Consider the following 26,876-nt stretch of genomic DNA (forward strand, 5'->3'; position numbering starts at 1 on the left):
GTCTTAGGGTTTTACTGCTGTGAACAGACACCATGACCAAGGCAACTCTTTTTTTTTTTTCTTTTAAAGATTTATTTATCTATTATATGTAAGTACACTGTAGCTGTCCTCAGATACTCCAGAAGAGGGCATCAGATTTCATTACGGATGGTTGTGAGCCACCATGTGGTTGCTGGGATTTGAACCTTCGGAAGAGCAGTCAGCGCTCTTAACCGCTGAGCCATCTCGCCAGCCCCAAGGCAACCCTTATAAGGACAACATTTAATTGAGGCTGGCTTACAGGTTCAGAGGTTCAGTTCATTATCATCAAAAGAGCATGGCAGTGTCCAGGCAGGCATGGTGCAGGAGGAGGTGAGAGTTTTACATCTTCATCTGAAGGCCAACAGAAGACAACTTAGGAGGAGGGTCTCAAAGCCCACCCCCACAGTGACAAACTTCCTCCAACAAGGCAACACCTCCAAATAGTGCCACTCCCTGAGCAAACCATATTCAAACCACCACAGGTAGATTTTTGGTAGAGGTTCTAAAACTGATGCTAATACTTATGTGGTTATCCCTAGCAGGCCGATGATAAAGCTAGTGCCAAGCTGAAACTTTCACATTTAAAATGGCAGTTATACGAACACCAGAATAGTCACCTAGACATTCCGTGCAAATTTAAGTTCCTTCAATTTCCACCCCACCCCCCAAATCTTTATGTTAGTTTGTCATTTGGACCAATCTAGTTTGAGAATGTAAGACTAATAGTCTTGTAAGGTTTAGGGCTGAATTTATTTCTTATTGCTTGAATTCTCAATCTTTTTTTTTTTTTTTTTTAAAAAAAACGTATATTGTAATTGTAGCACTTAAGGTTGTGTTCCTACTGGCAGTCTACAGAAAACATACTGTGGATGCTGAACGTTATCTCTGGAAAATGACTTAGCTCCCCCTAACTGGAGACATTTTAAAGGCTTTTTCTATGTAGCCCATTACTAGTAACAAGCAAGTTCAAACTCAGTGTCCCTGCCTTACTCTCCCTAAACCGGTGACATTTTGCTTTTGTTTTTTTGTTTGGTTTGGTTTTCAGCCAGGGTCTCATGTGGTCTAGGCTGGTCTGGAACTCACTAGGTAGCTGATGCGGACCCTCCTGCCTTTAGTTCCCACATGGTAAGATTATCCACACCTGGCTCACCTGGAGGGTTTTTTTCAAAGTTATTTGACCAGCAGTGTAACTTAACTGACTGAATGAGTCTGGGTTTTGCTGGGCTGTCAGGCTGGAGCTGCAGCCATCTGATAGCTCCTTAGCAGAGTTCAGGAGGCCAGTGTCTGCTTCCTCAAGATGGTGTGATAATGTGTCGCAGCCTGAAGCAGAGATAGCAGCTCCACAGCAAAGCCCAGTAGACCTGCTTTACTGAAAAGGGCAGCCCCTTTCCTTCCCGACATTCTAAGTCTTCCTGCACCCCGCCCACTGCGGGAGACTTGAAACAATGGGAGAATGGCACCTTTGCATTCCCTCCTAGGAACTCCTGTATTTTGTAATGACATTAACTTTCCACCTTCCTCTACTTTGTCTTGGATGACAAAGAATGGCAAATGCTTGTTTACCCAAGAGGTGGCACATTTACAAGCACTCTCCTTTCCCAAAGCTACTTTCTGGAAAAACAAAACAAAACAAAAAACCAGCCGGGCAGGACCAGCTAAGCAGTGATGCCACACTGGGTGTGAGCTGAGGCTGCTTCATGCATAGTGTACCCTAGTTCTCCATCTATAGGAAAGCAGAACCGTTGAAATCGCCAGGGAGAGATAATGGTAATTTTGCTAATTCACTGGCTTTGGTTGTCGAAGCACAGGTGATGTTGGGCTGAGTAGTCCTCTAGTGGTCCTCTAGTGGAGCCTCCACTGTGGCCATTAAAAGAGAAGTGGACCAAGGAAGGACCATGGTTAGAGATGCGTCACTGGACTGTCACCGGACTGTCACAGGGCCCTCACTGTTTAGGGCTATGAGGAAGTGGTTGGAAAAACAAATCGCCCTGCAAGAAATAGAAGGAAACAACTAGAAAAACAACCGATGGCTTTATTAGAAACTGGTCTGGCTGGGTAGTCCTGGCTGAGGCAAACCACCATGTAAAGAAGTTAAAGACAAAAACAGTGGGTGAATCTATTAGAAGGCTCCTGTTGCTGGTTTCCTGACCTTCACAGTGGATTGCAGGCCTTGTGAGGGACAAGGAGTGCACAGTCTTGAGTGATAGTCCCTGCGTGGGGTATAAATAGAATATGGATTCTTTTTTTATTGGGGAGGGGAGATTAGTGGAAATAAAGTAATTTTCACCAAATTCTCCCTTTGAGAAGGATCCGTGATGGTGAATATTCGTCCAGATGTTTTCCTAAATGGAAGAGACACCAGGACAACACCATCCTATATGTTTCTTGAGTGTATTTCAAATCGGATTTGCTCCTTGTAAAACAGTACGAGATCCCGCATACTGCACCCTGGGAATTCACAGGAGCAGGCGGTTCTTACAGCCCTTCCCCCATCCCCTTCTTTTGTCTTACTATGTAGTACACTTGGGTCTCAAACCCTTGACCCTCCTGCCTCAGCTATCTGTGTGCTGGGATTATAGGCGCGTGTCACTAGATTCAGCTCACAGTAGTTCCTTTAGGTCAACAGGACCTGCCCCATTAGAAGAGGGAGAAAACAGACTCACCTGCCAAAGATTCAACAAGTGGACCGAGCCAGAACGAGAATGCAAATTTCTATGTAGAATTTCTCTTTCAGTTTCTTAGGCTGCCAAGAGATGCTTCCTAGGTCCTCTCCAGGTTCACTGGTTTTAGCTAATACATACGCAAGCCATCCATGTAGCCGCACAGGGCTGTTTGAGGTTTTAAATGTGGAAATGTGGAAATGTGAGAATGCAGAAGCCCTGGGTGTTCTCTGCTCGCTCTGCCTCCACCTTTTCTGTTTCCTAGTTGGCCAGCCAGATGAAAGACATCAAACAGATGCTGGCCTTGGCCATACATGTCTTTAATCCCTGCACTCAGAGACAGAGGCAGGCAGATCTCTGAGAGTTCAAGGCCAGCTTGGTCTGCAAATTGAGTTTAGGACTGCCAGGGCTACACAGAGCAACCCTGTCTTGAAAAAACAAAAACAAACAAACAAACAAACAACCCCCCCAAACAAAACAAAAAGCAGAAGTGCGTCAAAGGGGGTGCAGTCAAGGTGAGGGAGAGAGTGGGTTCAGGCACTTATTCTTCCGCTCCTGACACTCACTGGTACTACCACTCTAACCAAAGGTACGGTTGATCTGTGGCTCCCTCCCCCACATACCCAACCTCACTGTTGCTTGTGCATGGCAGTAACTCCTTTTGAACCAATTTTTTTCCTCCCAAGGGCTCTTCTTAGCCACAAAAACATGCTGAGCCCATGCAGAACACAGGCACTGCAGGGACGATTCAGAAAAGGTCCGAGTAGTAATGGTTTAAGTGAATTGGCAGATAAGAGCCTGCAATTCTCTCCCCTAGGCTTGGAATACCAGTAACCTGGCTCTACAAACTCTCCCAGCGGTCCTTGTCATGGCAAGCTCAGCTATACTCAGCAGTTTGCTTCTGTATTGGCCTTCCTCCCCAGAGCGTTTGTCCACGTGTTTTCTAGTACCTCCTGAGATTGATAATCAAATGCTTAAATCGAAGCGTCAAGATTGGCTGCTGAGGCCAGGCAGTGGTGGCACACGCCTTTCATTCCAGCACTTGGGAGGCAGAGGCAGGAGGATTTCTGAGTTCGAGGCCAGCCTGGTCTACAGAGTTAGTTCCAGGACAGCCTGGACTGCACAGAGAAACCCTGTCTCAAGGGCGGGGAAAAAAAAAAAAAAAAAAAAAAAAAAAAAGATTGGCTGCTGAGAAGCCTACCTCAATGCAGAAGCCACAGCTATTGTGAGACAGCGTTTACCTTCATGCTGTTAGATTCTGGGAACCTCTTTCTTCCTCTCCTTGGTTCCTCAGGGCCCTGTAGTCATGGCGACACAGTTGCTAACTGGAGAGTGATTCACTACCCTTGATACACAGCTTCGGGACAAAAAAGGGGCAGTGGGATCTTTATGTAGTATGACTGTGCGTTCTTTTAGACAGGAAGATGAGGCTAAGCGGACTGGGCTCTTGCTTATCCCACAGAGGTGCACTTCAAATACTACAACGAGGAAGGCACTGTGAGCTCTCCAATGCTTAGAGGTGACATGAGTCAGGGCAGCAATGACTGTAGTGCAGTTGCAACCGTGACGTCAGAGGAAGCACTAAGGGAGTGCCTCTGGGTTTTCCTCAGGGTGACCGCTGTTAGAGAAGAGCTGCTCTGTAGCCAATTAGGCCTTTTCTATATCCACCCAAGTGCCCCAATACTGACACGGAAGCTTATATTTATTAATGAATGGCTAGGACTTAGCTAGACTTGTTTCCAACTAGCTCATATCCCATTTGTACTAATCTAAGTTCTGCCATGTGGCCAGTTACCTCTTCTCAGTTTTATACGTTGGACTTTCCCTGAGTCTCATGGCCAGAGTCCTCTCTTTCTTGGAGGTCCCACATTACTATCCTGCCTTTTGCTATACGCCACAGGCTTTTTATTTTAACCAGTCAGAAGGTGCTTTAGGCAGGCAAGGAAAGACAGAGAGACTCATCTTCACACAGTGTACAAAAACATTACTCCAACACTGCTCTGGCTAACTGTGACCTTCTTGGAGACAAAGTGATTACTTTGTCTATAATGCATATCTTGTATGACAGCTCGTTATTCTTAGTACAACATAGCCCTTCTCCCCCAAGCTGCCTGATCTTTGCTTCATTTGTTATCTGTGGTACTGCTGTGACTAGATTTACATTCAGTGAAACTACTTTGATGAATTAATAAAGATGTGGAGGGACTTCTGAGAAGGATGCAAACTCCCAAATGAAGTGCTGAGAGTTCCTGGTTAAGGCATCTTAGAGGATATTACAGAATAATAAACTAGACTTTCCTTGTGGAACTTCAGGTCTGGTAGCAATAGAAAACTGGGGAGGATTGAAAGGAAGTTGGGTTGAGAAGAAAGGGACGACATAGGCATGAGTCACAGGCTACTCTGAGAAGATGTTGATCATTATGGGCTCCAAGCATGACCCTGGCTTATTGCTGAAATTGCAAAGTGCCTTAGAGCAATGAATTGTGGAGGGATGAGGTAGAAGGTCATAAAAGAACAGAACTTCTGGGAGAAGGAAACAGAAGTTGGTGAGCCCTAGGGTAGTAGTGGTTCCTAGTAACCACGTGATCAAGGCAACTTATAGAAGAAAAGTATATTAACCTTGTGGTTCTTGTCTTTATTGTTTTTTTTTTAAGATTTATTTATTTATTTAATGTATTTGAGTACACTGTAGCTGTACAGATGGTTGTGAGCCTTCATGTGGCTGTTGGGAATAGAATTTAGGACCTCTGCTCGCTCCGGCCAACCCCACTCCCTTCGGTCCCGCTCACTTAGGCCCAAAGATTTATTAATTATTATAAATAAGTACACTGTAGCTGTCTTCAGACACATGGGAAGAGAGTGTCAGATCTCTTTACGGGTGGTGGTTAACCACCATGTGGTTGTTGGGATTTGAACTCAGGACCTTTGGAAGAACAGTCAGTGCTCTTAACCTCTTAAGCCATCTCTCCAGACCCCAAAACTTACTTTTAATAAGGGTTTTCACATGCTTCGATCCCATTTCTAGCCCACCATCCAAAGGTAGAGGAGAAAAGATGGTAAATAGGACAAGGGGATGTGAACCAGTTTAGAAGTAGTTCCCTGGGGCCATTACAATCAATCTCCATTTGTCAGGATACCAGCAGTCCAATTCAGTAGTGTCAGGATAGCAGACACAAATCAGCAGCAGTGGCCCAATCCAGCAGAATCCACCAACCATCAGCACCTCGCAGTGGGAGCGACCACAACCAGGGGACACCAGGAGAAGTTCTCTACCGTACCTTTCTCAACAAAGATCAGTGAAGACAAAGATTCAAGACCAACAAAGCATTGCAAGGCTAGCTACGCAAGCACACTATTATTGTCCATTGAGTCCTATGTATACTCTCTCCAAACATCACTCGTCTTCCCACTGGTCTTGCCTCAGCAAAACACCACATGAGTCTGTCTTAGTTAAACACCATAACTTGAATTAACCAGTTTGATTTAAGACCCATGATCTAAAAGGAATCTAAGTAATTTTACATGAGTGCTTACTTACTCATGAGTCAATTTGAATTAGGTCATCTAGGGGAATCTATCATAAAAGTATACAATATAACATATGTCTAAAAGTAGGTATAAAGAGACGTACTCCTCTGTTAAGATGATACAACCTGGAGCTAGAGAGATGGCTCAGTAGTTAAGAGCACTAACTGCTCTTCCAGAGTTCTAATCCCAGCAACCACATGGTGGCTCACAACTATCTGTAGTGGGATCTAATACCTTTTTCTACTGTGTCTGAGGGCAGCTACAGTGTACTCATATAAATAAATAAATCTTTAAAAAAATGATACAACCTTTAAGTTGAAGCTTTGGTCATAAGGCAAAGCTTTAATAATAAGGCAAAGTAACATAGAAATCTATTGATTTAAAAATCAACATGGAATCTAAATTTATAACAGAATTAAAGATTACCCACTTACTTGGTTAAATTCTAAACCTTTTTGTTTCAGTTATGAATCTTAAGTGAACCTCATTGTTGATTTACATTTAAAGCGACTGTTTTGCCTTTTTGTATGGACAAAAGAATGTCAGGCCAGATACAACAGAGCATGTTAAATGACTGTTAGAAGCCAGGTATGGCGCTGTGTATACATTCCGGCACTCAGGAAGTGGAAGAAGAGGATCCAGGAGGAGTTTAGGGAGTTTGAGGCAAAACTGGGCTGCATGAGGCTGGGTTTTAAAAACCCGGGTTGAAGTAAGGCTAAGTACTGAGGAGACTAAAGACAGTTGAAGAGAACTTTGGTTGTCCATTTGTGAACTTCCATCTGTTCCCAGTTACCAAGCTTCAGCTAACCAGCTTGCATACACATGGCTTCCCAGGAAACTTTAGTTCACAACTTTTTAAATAGTTGGAAGATTACAAAGAAAATCCAGTAAAAAACTAAACTTTGCTTTTTCATGTGGAAGGTTGCCCATTATGTGTTGAAGGATGAGTTTTGAGACCATGGGGATCACTGAGTTATGACGAGTTTGTGTGCTTAGAGGTCATTTTCTTGAGAACAGTATACTTAATACCTTTTCTTTTACATTTTTATTGGAAAATTTTAATAAAAATAAATAAATAGGTGTAAAGAAAACTCCTCTTTCCTTGCCATTCTTATTCTCAATTGAACCTTCAGAGGAGGATTCTTGCCTGTTTTCTTCTCATACTCATACATATTGTGCAAATATACATGGTGGTTTATTGTTGTTTTTACATTTTTTGATATTTATTTTATGTATGTGAGTACAGTATCACTCTCTTCACCAAAAGAGGGTATGGAATGGTTATGAGCCACCATGTGGTTGCTGGGATTTGAACTCAGGACCTTCTGGAAGAACGGTCAGTTGCTCTTAACTGCTGAGCCATCTCTCCAGCCCCTGGTTTGTTGTTTTCAAGACAGGGTGGCTCTTAAAGTTCACTGTGTAGGCATGTGTGGCTTCAAGCATGTTCTCCTTCAAACTTCCACACACACAAAGATCGCAAGGATATTATACTAATTAAAAGGCTCCCTATCACAGACTTGTGTTACACCCATACCGCCTCAGATAGCCACAGTTTCCATATAGGTTTCCGGTAGCATTTGCCTGCCTAGACTTGGCCATCACGTTGTGAGCAAATAGGCTTCAGGAAGGTAGAACATTCTTTACTTGTGCACACAGGGGTCACAAGTGCCTACTTCTTGAGAAATGGCTGATAGGTGTAAAAATTCTAAAGCTCAGTTCTCTCATCTCTCCCCAGCACAATCATTTCAGGTAATTCCATGCCTTTGGTGTTTGGAGCTCTAAAAGCATTTCTTGCTATGCCACTTCATATACATATCCTGAGTAATTACCAAAGGTGGTGGTTCTACATGAAAGACATCCTCCTCTTGTATACTTGAAGTTGAACTAAGCCACTCTTCACAATAGTAAGATAAAGTAGTGGGCCTGGAGATGTTGAAAATGACTTGAGGAAGGAACTGGAAACAAGGGTGTAGCTTCCTTTCAGCTAGTGCTTACTGACTGTGTTATGATGAACAGGTTCTTTGTAGGGTTTGGTATTTAGTGATGATCAACATAGCTCTCATGGGCACATCTAGGAGAGGAATAAGATGTTAAGCAGTGATCTCATATGTACGTCTTTTCAAATTAGGTAAGTGCCACAAAGAGCAAACTGAGGGGTTGCTGCACGGGTGCAAGTGGGAGACAAATTTTAAAATTTGTCATTTTTCAAGATAGTTTCGTTATTAAATTTTAATTTTTTTCTCAGTGTTTAGATGATGTAGGGAACCCTAAATTCATCTTAAAGAATTGCTTTTGCATTTACATTTGGGTTTGAGTTTTGTTACAAGAAGCAATGGCAGTAGTTTTGTTTTGTTTAAGGATTTTATTATTTTTTTAATCTATTGTTTTTGTGGTGTTGGGGATAAAACCCAGCCCTTGCTCCTGTTAGGGAAGCAATCTGTTCTGTTTTTTAGACATGACCCTACTAGTCCCAGTTACTTCTCTCCTCTGAGTTTCTTTGTTGTTGTTGTTGTTGTTGTTTTTTTTTTTTTTAAGACAATGTTTCTCTGTGTAACAGGCCTGGCTGTTCTGAAACTCATTTTGTAGACCAAACTAGCCTCCAACTCAGAGATTAGCCTGCTTCTGCGTCCCAAGTGCTGGGATCAAAGAAGGCATGGGCTACCACACCCAGCATCCCCTCTGAGTTTCTAACTCTCTTCTCTATGTTGGTGTTTCTTCCTCCATCTTATTTTGATAATCTTGTCCTGATGGCACATTTTGACCTATTAGCCACATGTCTTTTCTAGTCTCCGTCCAGTGTGTAGTGTTAGGAGGTGGGTCTTTGGTAAAACGATGCAGTGAAGAGGACCGTTGGGATCGGCATGTACGTATGAGAGGTCGGCACATTGGCAGGAGAAATGCTGGACTTACAAACCTGCTTTGCTGTGGGATCTGGAGGCCGAGTTTCACCATCTCCATCCCTTAAGACGGAAAACCTACTGGAAGTGATTGGCAGGGGCTGGGGCTTCTGGAGTAAAGCAATGAGGAAGAAAGAGAAAAATGAAGGAGACCCTAGGTCAGAGTAGATCCTCGTGCTCAGAAAAGTCCTCTGCACATGGTCGGTGTTCAGAAGCGTCTGTTGAGTAAATGAACACTTGTACTAAACTCATCAGGGCAGGCTGCTCACAGAACCAGCAAGCACTATTCATGTTAATATACCATCCTAATTAAACTCTCCCCCCACCCAATCATTACATCATTACTTGTGGCATCCTGGGTTTCCAATTGCTAAGGATTCAGTTAAGAATATATTCTGTGTTTTCCCAAGAGGAGTGTCAGGGTGTCAGGTATAAACTAGTATGACAACAGGCAAATACATGACCAACAGACATGAAGAAAGCCAGTGCTGAGCTAAGGCTACAGGGCAGAGTCCGCTGTGTTTCTCTGCCCAGGAGTCATTTTCCAAAGGCTTTGAAACCACAGCTTCTCTCCACTAAAGCCAGAAGCATCAGTCAGCTGGGATCTGAGTTGTTGAAAGCCAGAGTCAAAACAGGCAAAATTGGACAAGGACACGCATAACCCTGTTGGTGAGAGGAAGGAAGCAAACCCATTTCTTCTTACCTTAAACTGAGACTTGTCACAGGTAGGCAGACCATGATAACTATGACAACCTCCTGGCTGTTTGAGTGGATAGCCAGAAAAGTAAACTCTGATTTATATTTAAAGTAAATACGTATTGAAATACTTACTTAAATATAAATGTTATTTGTAATCCATAAATTGTGCCTTTTACAAATTTCAGAGGGATCACAATAGCCAATGAAAGTCAGATATTAAGTAAAGGGCTAATGACCTACAGATCTTGTTGGTGGGCTGAGAAACTCCAGAAGGGAGAGTTGATTTGGCTGATAACACCTGCGGACCATCCAGGAAACTCCGGGAAACTCCTGATAAAAAAGATCAGCATACCAACCTCCATTGGTATTTACAACATTGAGGCTTCAGGGAAACAAACCTGCAGATGGAATCCTCCAACCCCAAAGTTCTCTCTCTGCCCTCTCATCACCCTGCATCATGGCCTACAGTCTCCACTTTCATGAAGAGATAGCTGCCCTTCATTGCTCTGATTAAATGACAGTCTGCTTCTGCAGAGGGAATCTGTAGCATGTCGTTTTAGAAACACTCTACTGCATTTGCTGCACTACCAGCCCCTCCCAGCTCCCTTTTTTTTCCACTTGGCTTAGCTCAGGGATGGGCTGCCACAAGCCCCAACCCAGCCTCTCTCTACCTGCCTCTGCTCAGGGGCGTCTCTACACCAACTTCCACCTGAGACCCTTGAATCTGAGGACAGAAGACACACAGACAGCTCTTTTACTTTATAACTTGCCCACTAGACACAATTGCTGGGCGCAAATATCTCCTGCCTGGAAATGCATGACCTTAGCAGTTTATTATCTCACTCTATCCTTCCCGCCCTAAACTTAATGACTGGTTCCAATTAGCCCCTGTCAAGCATGTTTGGCCACTTGCCGTAGTGGAGGCTGCAGGCCCTAACTCTCCCCGAGGCCTTACATAATTGCTGCGACCTGCTTCCTCCAAAGCATGGCAGAAAAGCCTCTCTCTGGGCTCCTTTTCCTCCTCAGACCTGGAAGTCCCACCTATACCTTGAGCCTAGCAATTGGCCCCTGACCTTCTTTATTGACAAATCAAGAACCAATTGGGAAACGGGATTTTAACCTCTGGAGCTCTCTCTACAGGGATCTTCTTTTGCTTATTTCCATGTCATCTCCGTCAATCTTAACCTAACATTAAGTACATGTACAAAGCAGTAGACATGGGGCTATGGGATGTGGGAAGTCTTTAATGAAGATAGAAGAATAATTTGTGTTCAAGTCCTAGAACTTTAAAATACATTTGAGTTTTATGTATGAAAATATTACTTATGAAACACTTGTGAGAAGCTAATTATCATCTTAGAATTGGACGCTGGGAGATCTGAAAGATTTATGGTTTGAATGAGACCTTGAAGGATGAGTTGGAGTAACCCCACAGGCAAAGTGGAGAATCCACAAGTCTGTAAACGGAGTCTCAAAAGTCAGAAAATTGTACTATGTCTTTCTGTCCCCCAATTACCTCCTGCTCTGCTGCCCTAGTATAGAGAGAAGTAGGGAGCCTTAATTTGGCATTGTCTCCATGTCACCCCTGGTTGATCTCTGCAAAGGTGGAGGCCTTAGCAGTAACAAGGGAGCTTCCTGCTGTAGCCAACCTGATGCTATTGTCTTTACGAGCTGGGTGTGTGAACCCCATCTCAGAGGTCATCAGGGTGACACCAGGGGCCTCGTGTTCTTCAGAACTTTCTGTTACCTCCTCAGACCAGGGATGGTGAGAAGACAGAGACTTATGCCCTTTGAGATCCTGTCTGTTTGGAAAGACCAATCCTCAGGACCCTAGGGCTTGTGAGTGTGGTAAAATTAAGGCACTGGCTTTCCTGCCTCTCAGAACATTAAGTTTTCTGGCAATGTTCCCATATAACTCAGCCTGTCTGGGGAAGCCCAAGCCTTTTCCTTCCTTTTTTTTTTTTTTTTTTTCTTCAAGGCTTAGCCCAGCAATCTCCTTCCTGCTCTCCCCCAGTGCAAGTTTCTGACATCTCCCCAGAGACACTCATTTGGAAACTTTTTGAGCCAGTGAAGAATCAACTTAGAGATCTTTCCTTCCCCTGACCAAAGGGAATATTGTGTGTCATGGAATGGAAAGATTTGAATAGTACTATCACATTGAGGGTAACGGGCGGCTTGCCGGTTGTGGCTCACATCTGAAGTTTGCTTTGGTTTGCTGAATGTGGACACAGTGGGTTCTGTTTGAACAAGAAATCACGTGTAACAGACGCTTTTGCAAAAACGGTGGTCACTTAGCAGTTACTTCAACAAAAAAATGTGCTTCAGCGAGGGGCTTCAGCATAAAAGCTGCATTTGAGCTTTTATGCAATGTTGAATTTAATGCACTTGTAAGTAAACTTTTAATTTTAGGATAATTTTTAATTTATGGAAAGTCAGCATGGCACAGAGAGTTCTCACATACTGCATGTTGTGTTTCCCCTGGTGTTAGCATCTTACATTAGGATAGCATGTCTGTCAATTACTAGTATTGATGTTTGTTTGTTTGTTTGTTTGAGAAAGGGTTTCTCTGCTTTGCCCTGGACATCCTGGAACTCGCTCTATACACCACACTGGCCTTGAGCTCAAAGATCCACTGCCTCTGCCTCTTAAGTGTTGGGATTAAATATTTGTGTTACTGTGCTCACCTATAACTGATTTTTAGTGTGTGTGTGTGTGTGTATGCATCTTTGTGTATGTGTGGAGGTCGGAGGACAACTTGTAGGAGTCAGTTTTCTCCTTCTACCATGTGGATCTCAGGGCTCAAACGCAGGTCGTCAGACTTGACAGGAAGCACTTTCTTACTCTCACTGGCCCTGATAGCATTATCAGCTAAAGTCCGACTCTGTTGTGTGATTTGAACATGGAATATCCTTCGTAGACTCACTGGCTGAACGCTATACCTGGCCCCAGGTCCCTTTTACCTCTCTGCTCCTTCTCACGCTGTGCCTCACACCTCCACTTTGTTAGTGTTCAGAATCAATGGTGGTCCATGGACTGAAAACTCAGGATCCCTGAACCTCTTCTCCTTAGATTGTTTCTCTGAGCTCTTTAATCACACAGATAAGAAAAAACCCAACACAAGATTTTTATTCATATTCCTTTAGCTTTTTTTTTTTTTTTTTTTGGTCTAGGTGTCACATATTTTTAATTCCCAAATATTTTTATTTCCATATTCCCCATAGCTGCCAAGAGTTCTCAGGCTTTATTTTTGATGACTTTGACAGTCTGAAATAATCCTGGTCAGGATATGTTTGGAGCGGCCCCCAGTTGGGATAGTTGTTCTAAGCCTTACTCACAGTTAGCCTGGAGTAAGTAGCCTGGAGTTGAGGAGGAAGACCATGGAGATAAAGTTCCACGTTTGGGACATCATACTGATGGTGTGCTGTCAACAGGGCTGGTTACCATGGCAGCTGACACTCCTGCTTACTTTCCTTTGTGCTGCAGTCTTTGGAAAGAAGTTACAAAGTACACGAGGGGTTTTACTTTGTGTCCCGGATAGCACAGTACCTCTGTGAATTGTTTCTCTGTATAGTCCTGGCTGTCCTGAAACTCACTCTGTAGACCAGGCTGGCCCTGAACTCAGAAATTTGCCTGCCTCTGCCTCCCAAGTGCTGGGATTAAAGGCATGTATCACCATGCCTGGTGATTTTGAATTCTTTTAAGCAGAAACTTGTTTTCTCCTATTTCTTTCTTTCTTTCTTTCTTTCTTTCTTTCTTTCTTTCTTTATTTAATAATTCACTTATTTAGTAAATATATTAGAATAGTCTCATGGATACTCACGTTACAGTTTGGACTATAACAGAGTCTGCTTTGCTGTTCAGATTGTTTCTGGCATATTGGGAGCTCTTCGGACTGATCCCCGTTTTCATTTCGAGGTACCTATCTTTGCAAGTCTTAAAAAACACTTTTCAAAAATCTCTTTGGGACTAGAGACATAACTAGACAGTTAAGAAGCATGGCTGCTCCAGGTTCGATTCCCAGCACCCACATAGCGGCTCACATGGGCTGTAACCCTTTCCTGACCTCGGCATAGTCACAAGTAACCAAAGCATCCACACACATAAAATAAAAAGAAATACATTTCAAAACCAACCCCCACTTTGTGGCACTCTAAGATACTTTAGACTCACCATGTACACTGTCTGTATCAGTCCTAGACCCAGCTATTTCTCAGAATACTTTTGGCCCTGTGTTATTGGAGAATGGCTTTTGAGGTGAGGCTCTGTGGGTAAGCATTGTTGCTCTTCAGACATCTTTGCTGATGCTTTCAGCTGATGGTGCAAAGAAATATGTATGTATTTTCATTGTAGCCTTTATGAGCAGTGGCAAATGTTGCTGTCTTTATTCACATCTGTTTCTATTCTGCTAACATGAACTTACACTGACTCCGATTCCAGTCTTCTTCCTCGAGTATCATTTGGGTGGATTCTCCTTGTTGAAAACACTCGAAGGCTGCAGAATCAACAGTGAGAGATCTGCTTCCTGTGCCCAGCATCCACTTCCTGTTTGATTCCAGTAGAGTGAGCCGTGGTTGTGGAGAAATGTGCTTCTGTGTACTTCCTTCTGCCTCTCACCTAAGGCTGTCACTCAGCCCCAGGCTGACAGAAGCCAGGGCTCCTTTCTTTCCCACCATTCAGTGAGGCTGTTCCCATACTTTTCCCACGATCTACATTTTATTTTGGGATCTCTTGGCCTGTTGAACAATGTGTGTGTGTGTGTGTATAATATTCATTTTTTGTGTATTAAGGCTTTCTAGGTTTTGATAAACATATATTGTTATGCAGATACCATTACAGTATCATATGGAATAGTTTTGTGGTACTAAAAGTCTTCCGTTGTACCCCACACTCAATTCCCAGTCCTACCAAAGCAAGAAGGCCCATACACACAAATTCTGACCCACTCACCTAGTTAAATCATCTTTCTTCCACCCCCACCCCCAAGAGTCTCAGGCTACCACTGATGTGTTTGCTGTCTTGATAGGAATTCACTAGCTTAAAGTTTTAAACTTTAGATATTTTCAGAAGTTCTGGAGCCTGGTCTTGGTTGAGTTGCAATGAGTGCTTTCTTTGGAACTGAACACAGTTGACCCTAAAGACAGCACAGCTATTATGCTAAGTGCTCCAGGCTGGTCTTAGTATGAGGCCATCCTTGGGTCACACAGTTTCCCTTTGGAGGAACTGGCTCTTCTGCAGCATCTAAAGGCATTTCCTAGCTCAGAGTTTCGGGATTCCTCCCTGATTACTGTGGCATGAGCTTATTATCACGGGAACAGAAGCTTGCCAGCCCATCCTCTTCTCCGTTTCACTCCCTCTTGTAATGGGGCCCCAGCCCTAGGAGTGCTGACTGAATCCTTAGGATCACTTTAAATTCGGATAAGGGGAGTGGAGAGACCTGGTGTCCTATATAAACGAAGAGACATCTGTTCCCAGTCACCCCAGAAACCCTTGTGTTACTTCTGGAAAAAATACACAAACCACGTAAGTGGGGCAAGAGACACACGACAAACAAACCTTTTTTTTTTTTTTTTTTTTTTTTACACACACATTTAGAGCACAGGCAAAGGCCAAGGACCTCTGTTTCCTGAGTGTGAGCTGTGCGCCAGGGTGTCTTTTGGAGTCTCACCTTCTTCATTTATCGCCTCCCGGACCTGTACTCCATGAGCCTCTGAAGTAGGTTTTAAAGCAAAGCTTTCTGTTTAAAAAATAGCAAAGGCACACAACATTTTGGACACTGGAATATTGCAGAGTGTTTCAGTATATTAACACAGAACAAAGACTGAATGGATAAATACAGGCATTCTTGGAACTGACAGAGTAAGCCATTTGTACAATAGCTACCCTGGGCATTTATTTTATGATACATAAAACCCGAGTACCTCTTTTCATGAGTTTTATCAAAGGACTACTGTTTTAATGGAGCCTTAGAAACAATATGGAGACCAGAATGCTCATTGTCCACTCAATTCAATCGGCGGCCTCCCATCCCCCTGCCCCCGGGATTCAGAAACTGCATCCACACTCAGTTCGATGAAATGTGACTCCTGCCCAGTGGATGGCAATTGGGTATGTGGAGAGTGCCTTAAACTGTCAGGCCGCACTGTGCCTGCCGCACTTGGATGGAGTGTACCTTCCTGACTTCTGTACCTAATGTTAAGTTCCTCATCAAAAGAAAAGGAGATGTGATGTTGTGTGTCGGTTTCGTGCTAAAAATTGCACAGTGAGTCTGCTGCTCTTGCTTACATGGATGATTCTTAGCTTTGTTTCGCTTATTTCCCAGTCACTTTTATCTTTCTTACAAATGATTCCTTCCTCTGACCATTGTACAGTGACATGCTTGGCCCGTTCTGCTGTTGTTTTTGTGAGATATGGTCTCTCCACGCTATTCTGGAGTTCTGTGTAGACCAGGCTGGACTTGAACTCACAGACATCTAGCTGCCTCTGTCTCTTGAGTGCTGAGATAAAAGGCCTGAGACACCATGCAAGGCTCAGGTTGTTTTGTGCTGATCATCTTGCCAGACTACATATATATATATATTTTTAAAGAACTGACCCTTGCCATAGTTGAACATTACCACTTCTTGACCCTAAGCTACTGTAGCATATGGATAAGACTCAGTAAACTCTGAGCTAAATTATTAAACTCTCTCTCAGTTGCACCTTGTAGCCAGGCATATTATCAAACCAGTCCCCACTCATTATCTAGAATCACGTTCTAAACCTTTCATTGCAGAAAATTTCAAGCATTTAAATTATAGAAAAAATAGTACTTCATTCTGTTTTAATCATCAACTTATCTGTTTGCATCCACCACGTATCTCCAAAAGATAGACTTACTTAAAGAGTGTAGCCATAACAGTATCATATTTAAAAATGAAAAAATACGATATTACAAAATATGGTCAATCAGTGTTCAAATATCCGATTCTCCTGATTTTTTTTTTTTTTGATAGAGTCGTGCTGTATATTCTAGGCTGGATTTGAACTTCAGATTATCCGACTCAGCCTCTCGAATGCTGGAATTACAGTGGTGTGCCATCACAACTAGCTCTCTATAGTGTCTTAATGTATTCTGTTGGGCGGTGCCATGCGTTTCCTTTGAAATGGTAGCTCTAGAAACTCATCCTCCTTTCTCCTTTCTTTCCCCTTACTTCCCTCTCTCTTCTTTTACAAAACAACTTTAGACAGTGTGTTCTAGTCTTTCAACAGAAGGTACTGTCCTGAATGTCGGCCTCCTTTTGTGATGTAAACAGCTATCAATGATTATTACTTAAACACATGGCTTTATTGGTTGTCAGCAAAGCAGCGACAGAGGCTGCCAGTGGTAATCCTTTCTTGTCTGTAAGCCTTGAAAGAGGACTTTTCTCATGAGCCATTTGGTCATCTGGTACAGTTTATGCAACAAAGAGGCTGGAGTGTTGATATTCCCCTATTATAAACATTGGCCATATTGCGTATCTGATGAGTTCCAATCCGGTGTGGTTACAATCTCAATTGTTGCTTCAACTTTTCCTATTTTGACTAATGGTATCTACTTGGGATTGGCCCCAAGTGATTCTGGTGTGATCCTAGCAGTTTTGGATGCCAGCCCTGCTTTCTGGTGTAACGAAATGCTTCAGACTCACGTTCTCATCTGCGTCCTTCCTTAGGCTTGGGCTCAGCTATTTTCCCAAGGAGTCTGGTTTATTTTAGTGGGGAATAATAGTGAAGATCACTGTCTTGGTCTTAGGAGCTACAAAGGAGGAATCTTTAAAGAGGCTGCATCTACAAAGGCTGATTGACTTTAAACTACAATGAAGCAGAGCTGTTGGGATGATATGGGCCCAGAGCTAGTTACCTTATCCTGGGCTAGCTTTAGCTCTCTCGATAGCCAGTCCTCACCCACTGTGTGTCAGAACTAACAACCAGTGACAAATAGATTAAAATAAACCCTTTGAATCCATTAACTTAGCAGACACTAGCTTCCACCAACCCAAAAGCTAAGAATGCCATTAGATAGCATCTTGAGCCTATAGAAAAGGCTCCCCCATCTTGCTGTATCTATCTCTCTGATGTACCCACAAATGTATTTTAAACTTGTCTTGACTTATGACTTTCTTTGTTCCGTAGAACTATAAACGTCATAATATTACTTTTATGCTGGAGGATGGAATTTGGGGCAACCTAAATCTGTGTTCCTGAACCATGGTCACTAAAATGGCTCAAGAAATAAACTATCTCTTGTTCCCTCTGGGATGAGAGTTGTGGTTCTCCCACATCAGCAAATAGAAGGCAGTACTTCCGTGAGAACATGCAGGCATGCAGGAAGGAGCCCATGGATATTTGTGAAGATAGCATTCAAGACAAGAGGAAGAGCAGAGCACATCCCTGAGGCTGGACCAGAAGGAGCCAGAATACAGTAAATTAGAACAACAGAAATGGAGCAAAGGCCACGAGGGACCTGGTGGGAGTTTTGTTCTTCTTATCATGAGGTGGAACCATGGCAGAATTTCCAGCAAGGGAGTGATAGAATCCTTTGTTTTATGTTGGTATTGTTGATGCTTTGTCAGAGACTTCACTGACTAAGCAGAAAGCAGGAGACTGATGAAGAGGCTATTACGATTCAGCTGACAACTGGTATGCTCTGGATAAGTACAGCAGCTGAAGAGGCAATGAGATCAGGTTCTGGATATGTCTTGAAGGAGGAAACCACAGCACTGGCTGAAGGATTAGACGTGCAGCGTGAAGAAAGGAGATTGAAAAATGACTCTAAAGTTTATGGGCTGAGATACAAATGAGATTATAAAGCAGCATGGTACCATGGTAGCATTTGATAGGGTGAGCACGGTGTTTTTGTTTCTGCCCCTGTGGCAGAAAGCAAGGAGACAGAGGTAGAGCAGGCCCAGAGCTATCGCATAGAAGAATGGGAATTTTACCTATAGATTATAAAGGCACGAGGATCCTTAAACGCAGGAATAACATTATCAAGATACACATTGCAGAAAGGCCATCTGTGCGGTGGTGTGGAGAATAACGGAAATAAGATTGACAGCCCCAGACCTGTGGGTACTAATGAAAGGTGGCCAGGGAACAAGGCTGAAGCATGTGGCATTATAGGAAACACAAAGGTCCCGAACTCCTATTTACCTAGGTTCAAATACCAGCTCTACCACATACTAGCTTCATCAGGGTACTTAATCTTGGGGCTAGAGAGGTGGCTCAGTGGTTAGGAGAACTGACTGTTCTTCTAGAGGTCCTGAGTTCAATTCCCAGCAGTCACGTGGTGGCTCACAACCATCTGTAATGGGGTCCGATGCCCTCTTCTGGTGTTCTGAAGACAGCAACTCACATATGTACTCACATACATGAAGTAAGTTTGTTTTTTTAAAGGTAGGTAATCTTTGTGAGGTCCTGGCTCATAGTCTATAAAGTGAAAATACTAATAAGGTTAAATCACTAGGTTATTAGGATGATAAATGAGTTAATAGGGATCTAAAATTCATGCGATACATTTTATTTATTTAATCATCATTATTACTGCATAGAAGGGATTGGCCATTGGAAAAACAGTAGCCTTACTCACTTACTCGGGCATGCTGTTGAACAGAGTTTTATAGGGGTGAGATGTTGTATAGACTGTATTAGCCTGTGCCTAAAGTGAAGCAGATGATATACATTAAGTAAAGTTTAGATGAAATATGACTATCTTAAAATAAATGAAAGTCACATGTCATTAAGCTGGAACAGAGAAGGAGGTGGACACAACCAGTTGTAGGGCCACAGGATCAAGGAAAGGAACAGTTACTAAGTCTTGGAGGGAACAGGTTAAATAAAGCCAGGATCTTGCGCGCGTTCAACTGGCCAGGAAGAACGACGCTGCTACAGGATCCTTCTGCACACATTTATTCAGTCCTGTTTCTTCTTTCTCCATATATCTCCCTTGTTTATATCTCCCTTGTTTATATCTCCCTTGTTTTTATATCTCCCTTGTTTTTATATCTCCCTTGTTTTTATATCTCCCCTGTTTTTATATCTCCCCTGTTTATATCTCCCTTGTTTTTATATCTCCCCTGTTTATATCTCCCTTGTTTTTATATCTCTCTTGAACCCTGGGCCTCTCACTCTCTTATACTCTCAGTTCCCATCCACGCACAGCAGGCCACGCCACCTCACCAGGCATGCAGCTTCAGCTAATCAGGGCAGCAGGGGCAAATCTCCATCAAACTGGATTCACCTGTATCCTGGTACACCTGCGCAGCACTCAAGATGTTTGTGTCTTATATGAGGAAGTCAGGTGCAAGTCATATGACTTAGCTGCAGTCCCTGGCGCCTTTGGGACTGCCGCCACACCCGCTCCCCACACCAGGAGCTTTGAGAGAGGCAGAAATCTTAAGCAAGAAGCACAGCTAACATCAGGTAGTCCAGGAGGTCAGAGGAGCTAAGGAACCAACCTTTTGATGCAGACAGCATGTGGAAGCAGGGAGGGTATCTTGGAGGGGCAACTCCAAAGCACCCAGCACACAGAGATGATCCGGATTGCATTCTTGGATGAAGGCACCCTCTAGCTGGGCTTTAGAGACTTGTGGGCAGTTTACAGTCACCACAAGTACTTGGTTGAAACTGATTCTGGGCACTGTACATGGCGGGTTGTGACACTCTCCCGATCCTGTCCCCGAAACAGACAGCTGCTGAAACTGTGACTTATGGTCATGTTGCCCAAACCATTTGCATGGGTTCTTGGACTCGTTATTTTAAGGAGGTTCAGAGAGAACAGACATCCTTTTCAAGCAGGGTAACTGAACATGAATTGTATTTACTTACACATTAAAAGGCTTCTAACTTCTTTTCTCCCTGACCTGGGATACTGGGACACCATGTTGCAGTTGTTCAGGCAAAGATGAGAGGCAAGCACAATGGCAGAGGTTGCAGAAATGGAGAGGAGGCAGATTTGAGAATGGCAAGGAATAGAACAGTAATATTTGGTCACCAGTAAGATGTGGGCAGTTATAGTTTTACAGAGCAAAACAAAAGTCCTAAGTCAAGACAAGTTTAAAATACATTGGTGATGACATGAGAGAAGTGGTTAGAGCAAGGAGGGAGGCCTTTCTGTAGGCCCCAAATGCTATTTGATGACATTCTTAGTTTTAGGGTTGGTAGAAGTTAGTGTCTGCTAAATTGATAGATTTCAAAAGGTTTTTAATCTGTTCCTCACAGGTAGTTAGTTCTGACACACAGGCGGGCAAGGGATGGCTCTTCAGGAAGCTAAAAGCTAGCTCACACTAATGTAGTTAGCCTCTGGACCTGTTACATTCCAGCTTGCAGTTTCTACAGGTCAAGCAGTCTTTGGAGACATAGCCTCCTTCCAGGAGCCTTGGTTCACAAGAATGTGTCAATTACGAGAGACTCAGGGAAGGCAAAGTCATGATCTGTGAGAAAGACAAGAGGCACAGGCTGGTGGCGTATTTGGTTTTTTTTCTTTTTTAAAATAGAAATAAAAACAAAAAACAGAACCAACCAAAATTGTGGGAAAAATGTAGACAGCATAGAGTTGACAGTATTAACCATCTTCGGCTATCGTTCAGCCTTGTTGAGGACATTTGCATTATTGAGCATTCTCCAGAACATTCTCGTCTTGCAGAACTGAATCCTCTGTGCTTGCTTTGTACCAGGATTTATCTTCCAGCAGAGAAACTTAACTACTTTAGATGCTAAGGGAGGAACTGACATAATGTAGGAGATTGAAGGTGTAGGAAAAATGAAACGGTTTTTTTTTCTAAGGAACTTACGTTAAAAATACATTTCATCGGTAAAAGAAGGACAGGTATATTTAGCTCTAGCAACTTTCTTGAGTAACTTTCTTACTTTCTATTGGAAAAAGGCAACAATACAATTATAATAATGGACTTTTTTGGTCCAGAAATAAAATTGAAATTTAAAGCAATTTTCAGACCTTTAAACAGGCTCTTGTATCCTTGCCACCTCTTATGTAAACTATTGTCATGTGACTGGGAGATAAGACGTGCTCAACTATAATGCTTTTCTGATACCAAGGAGCTGTGCATACAGAGCAATAGGATTAAACAGCACACAGCACTCCACCATCAGAACCATTAACTCCTGTCAGGAGATTTGTGTAGGATGAGTTAGTTTGTTATGAAAGGCTGCTTCTATTACTATGTATTCAATTCAGATGACCTTCAGTTTTTAAAAACAAATTATGTGTGGGAGGGTGGGAGAAGGGTATGTGTATTTGGGGAGCATGTATCGAGGTCACAGGACAGCTGGTGGGAGTCTGTCCTCTCCTTCCATCTACCAAGGATTCTGAAGATTGGATTCAGGCTACCAGGCTCCACAAGCACTGAGCCATCTCTCCAGGCCTGAACTTCATATTTTTTATAGAGCACACATGCAGTCACAAAGCCACAAAGATTGCTGATATTTGCAAATATCTCATTATGTCACTTAAAACAATGTTATTATCATAGGACAATATCAAACCAATATTCATGATTAGAAATGCAGTTTAAACTGGTTCTAGAGAAGGCATTTATTAGAGTTTTCATTTAGTGTGATTAATTATTCTTCTAAATGCAAACTCCTATAGTTATGCACCATTAAGTAAGATACAGAAAGTCTTGCTATATAGTTCTGATTTATCAAAGTATCCAGAATTCACTGAGCACGTTCTGTGTGGCAGGCACTGCATTGTGCAAGGGAGCAGACATCTAAACTGAAAACTGAGCCCCGCCCCTTTACAAATACACGAAAGTGTAGCAGAGAACACATTTCCTTCAAAGCAACCTTAAGTGGTCACTAAATAAATGATTTGGGGAAGAACTATGTCTAACGGTAAAATTAGCTCCAGACACGAATTCTCTGCTATAAAGGAAATACAGAAAAACAAACAAACAAATAACGACAAAACCTCCATGAACTAGGAATCAGAAGGCTGGATCTATAGTCGGGCAATGTGGCTGGCTGTTCATTCATGAACTCACTTGGGGTTTACTGAGTACTGTGTGTGAGCACTGTGGAAGAATCTGTCGTTGGAAGTGAGGTGGTAAACAGGAGGGGTCGTCTCCATGCCTTGTAGCATGCAAATAGGGGCAGGTGGCTTCGTTTTTCTTGCTGTCATCTTGGGTTGATGGGACTCCGCAGGTCTCTTTCAAACCTCACAACTAAGATTACAAGCAGCTTTTTAAGGAGAAGCTGTCCAAGTGGCTTTGGGATCTGAGGACTTACACCGTCCTCCCTGAGGGCCAGCCCACACTTCAGACCTCTTCATTTCAAAACAAGTTCACACTTCACCTGCATTTGGGTCACCTTACGGAAGCCTGGGCGTGGCTACCCCTGTACCTAGGGCTTTGGAGGTAGGAAGTCAAAGCTGGAGAAAAGTGGATGACGTTTGTCATTTCACAGCTGGCAAGAGGTACCCAGTGAGCAATTTGCTCAGTGGTCCCATAAGGCTTTCCGGACAACTGTGTGGCTTTGCCTGCAGCTTCCCCCAGTGCCTGCATTCTTCTCCAATGAGACTGAGGAGTGATTGCTCATCAGGGACTGGGAAGGGGTCAGCTCTATGTGGTAGGAAGAGCAGCTCTTCCTCTCACAGGTGTTGAGTCTCAAGGCTACCAACATTATAGTTGCAAGGCTTGGAGCTTTTTCCTCTTTTTTCTTTCTCTTTTCTTTTCTTTTCTTCTTTTTTTTTTTTTTTTTTTTTTTTGGTAGTAGTAGAAATGTCTTTTTCAAGGGATAAAAGTAGATTTTCTGTAACAGAGGGGGTGAGAGATCTATAACGGAGGAAAAGAGGAAGGAAGGGGAAGGAGAGAGTGAGTTTTGAACACATACTACGTCAAGCCTAGAAAAAAGAAATTACAACCCGGTGAGCTTTCGAGTAACTAGGGGAAATGAGCTGGCCGGCTCCTCTCCCAATCTGTATTTCTAGTCAATGAAAAAGACATCGGGCTTGAGGTTCCTTCCGAAACCGGGCTGGCTAATTTAGCCCCTCCCACAAGCCCTAGGGTCTGTTATATCTCTGAACCGTGAGTACCTCTCTCGCAGAAAGCCACCACAGCAAGCAGAGACAGCAAAAACAAAAAACACCCAAGACAGACGAGGGAAGAGGAAGGAAACAAAAAGCTGCCCCTTATGGAAGATATAAAGGGTAAGACCAGAACTGATTTGATCCAAACCCTTCAGGGGGAAAAAAAAAGCCCAGACCCAAAGAGAGTACTTGAAAGAACCAAAGGCAAAGAGCCTGAATGAACTCTCCCTGTCTCCTGAGCGAGGCAGAAAAAGCTTTGGGAAACAGACAGAGCTCAGGGTTGTAGTGCCCTGGAGTAGGCTGAAGTCGATGAATATTCATAATTAATTGGTATGCAGATGTGGTTTTTTTAAGCGGCAAGTGACTGTTTTTCCAGTCCTCTGTACCTAAAGAGGCAGCTGCTTCATCTACGGTCTGGAGTCATCTAGTGTCGGTTTGGGTCCCTGGCTTGCAGATGTTGGGTTCTGCGTGTAGATTTGTTTTGTTCGAATTTCCTGCTGGGACATTAGCAAAGACTCTCGCTCCTTCTCTGCTGGGAGTTGGACAGGCAAGTTAATGTGGCAAGAGGCTGTCACAACAGGACCCCAGAGTGCGTGTTGTAAAAATGCTGTAAGCTGTGTGGGGGAGTGTGCTTGTCCCTGAGAGGGAGAAAGGGGTGGAGGGAAGAAAGGAAGAGTTCTCTTAAAAGAGCAGGTCAGATCGAACTGACCATGTTAGATTTTTGCCTACGAAACTGCAAGGGCAGACTGGTTTGCACAAATGGTGTGCAGTCTCTGCCTTTTACCTCTTTTGGGCATTTTCTGCCAGGACCGAGAGCTAGCTGCTTGCCAGTCCTTGGGAGCCAGGAACAAAGGGGGAATGTAGGGTCGCGAACCTACTTCATCGCACCGCCAGCTTCTCACAGGCTCACAGATTTCTATCACGTAGGATGCAGAGGGACTAGAGAACTAGCAAACAGATTTCTTCCCACGTAGAGCAGACCAAAGCTGTGTGGGCTTCCTAAGGTTTTATTTACTGTGTGCTGGGACCTGTGCTCCTTTCCCCATACGTGCCGCTCAGCTTCCCTCTCATCAGCCATATAAGGTAAGTGTTGTCCCTATCACCTCCACTTCCTGGAGGATTCAGTGCTGGAACTAAGAGCAGAACTCACCTTGGGATCCTGTAATTAGGAAGTGGCAACTGTAGACGCAGGCAAGGCTACTTAGGAAGACGGAAGCTTGGACCACTGGATGCTAGACTTGTGGGTCTCTGAAGCTCGTGGGGAGGAGATGAAATCTAGTCTATGCAGGAACTTGTATTTTTTCGTGAAGTCTACACCACCAATCTCAGTTGGTGTTAATGGTCATTCCTTCTGGGAGAGAGGCAGACATTGTTATTCTGTATGGTCTTTTACGAAAGAGAGGGTCTGAGGCTTGGAGGGGTTAGAGCCTATGAATCAAACGTCTGTCTAGGTGTCAAAAAGTCTTACATCTAACTAGAGTTCTTCTACTTCTGGTTTCTCTTCTGAACATGTGTCCCCACCCCCCAGCTAGTACTCACCAAGCTACTTTCAGTTCCCCAGGGACCTGGTCTTTCCTCCTGCTCAGTCAGCAGCAAGGCACTTTCCTCCATCTTGGAGGCCTAGCTCACCTTTTTTTCTTCTTTATCCTGGAGTCAGCCCACCTCTGTTTGAGTTCAGCTCCATCTCTCTCTCTCTCTCTCTCTCTCTTTCTTTCTTTCTGTTTTTTTTTTCTGTGAGCCTCAGCTTTCTCACCTGTGAAATGGAGAGAATAATACCTGTAACTAATGTAGACTGTGTGCTCAATAAATACAGACTACTGCTCTTACTCCTAGATTTTTCTTGAATATTGCTCTCCCTGTTAAGCCTTCTCCCATCCTTTGGCCTAGCTCAGGACCTGCCTTGGCCACCTCAACCAGTTTTAAAGTGGTGTTCATCACGCTCATTTTCCTTCACTCTATGACACTTTTTAGCCCACAATGCTAATTTTTGGATTCAACTTTGGATGTATGATATCAAGTGCTCAAGTGCACCTTTTTTTTTTTTTTTTTAAGTCTTAAAAAGAATAGCCACTTTGTCCAGGCAGGCAGAGTGGTGGGAAAGAGGCCTCTGTCATGACAGAGGGCAGAAGGTGGCTGGGTACTCACGAACCAGCTTCGGAAGTCACTGGGGAAGAATACTGAGCTAGGTTATTGATTCAGTAAAAGCCACAAGACAAGTCCGTGGCCCCGAGTTGGACTAGCAGTTTTCACCACATAAGGTCTGTAATGTTCTCTGATGTCCTTATGATGAATCAGCTCCTAAGCCACAAGGATAAGTCCTTGAGGTTGACACTATCTCAGAGGCGATGCTGTGCTCTGTCTAAAGGGTGCTTCTTAGGCCTTTGCCCAAGTCCAGAAAGTTCCTGTCAGCCACAAGAACCTTGAGCTCCTTAGTGGGCACTCAAACAGTGTCTAAAGATCGGTTATTATTGTAGTTGATGTTCATTCAAGAGTCGGAGGGCTTACAAGGAGCCTTTGAATTAGTCGTAGAGCTTCCCTCACTTGGATGCAGACAGCTCCTAAGCAGTCCACATCTTTCTCAGTAGATACTCTGAAAAATGAAATGCCCCTCTCTAGGTTGATGGTCTTTTTTTTTTAAAAGAAAGAGTTACAGTGTGTGTGTGTGTGTGTGTGTTCTGACACACCAGAAGAAGGAGTCAAATCCCATTACAGATGGTTGTGAACCACCATATGGTTGCTGGGAATTGAACTCAAGAAGTCTGGAAGAATAGCCCATGCTCTTAACTGCTGAGCCATCTCTCAAGACCCTAGGTTGATGGTCTTAATTGATGTGACTTCATGCTAAGACACCGGTTTGTCCCATACAGTCCTGGATGGACTTCAACCCCTAGTCTCCGCTCAGGCAGGGACCAAACTGGATATTTTTAGATGTGTCCTAGCATACCTTTGCTGTCTCTGAACACAACATGTCTTTTGATAAATAGCATCTCTCTAAGTCCCACTTTATAGAAA

The 26,876-nt window shown here is 43.4% G+C and overlaps 1 protein-coding gene across 6 annotated transcripts in view; it reads left to right on the forward strand.

Annotated features, from left to right (window-relative positions):
- The window catches only part of Entpd1 (ectonucleoside triphosphate diphosphohydrolase 1), a 129,237-nt gene that overhangs the window by 23,551 nt on the left and 78,810 nt on the right, over positions 1-26,876 (forward strand). Inside the window, exon 1 of one of the 6 annotated variants that reach the window (XM_006526619.4) lies at positions 23,850-23,984. The exons of 1 other annotated variant lie outside the window; for it this stretch is intronic. Coding sequence is in view for 1 of the 5 variants with exons in the window: in NM_009848.4 (NP_033978.1) it covers positions 23,969-23,984 (16 nt within the window). In the remaining 4 variants the exon portion in view is untranslated. Of the gene's footprint in view, positions 1-23,849; positions 23,985-24,242; positions 24,412-24,539; positions 24,948-26,876 lie in introns of those variants that run through there. 4 more of the 6 variants (NM_009848.4, XM_006526620.4, XM_006526618.4 and 1 more) reach the window with 4 other exon arrangements.

This window comes from Mus musculus, chromosome 19 (assembly GCF_000001635.26).
Source record: "Mus musculus strain C57BL/6J chromosome 19, GRCm38.p6 C57BL/6J".
Lineage (NCBI taxonomy): Eukaryota > Metazoa > Chordata > Mammalia > Rodentia > Muridae > Mus > Mus musculus.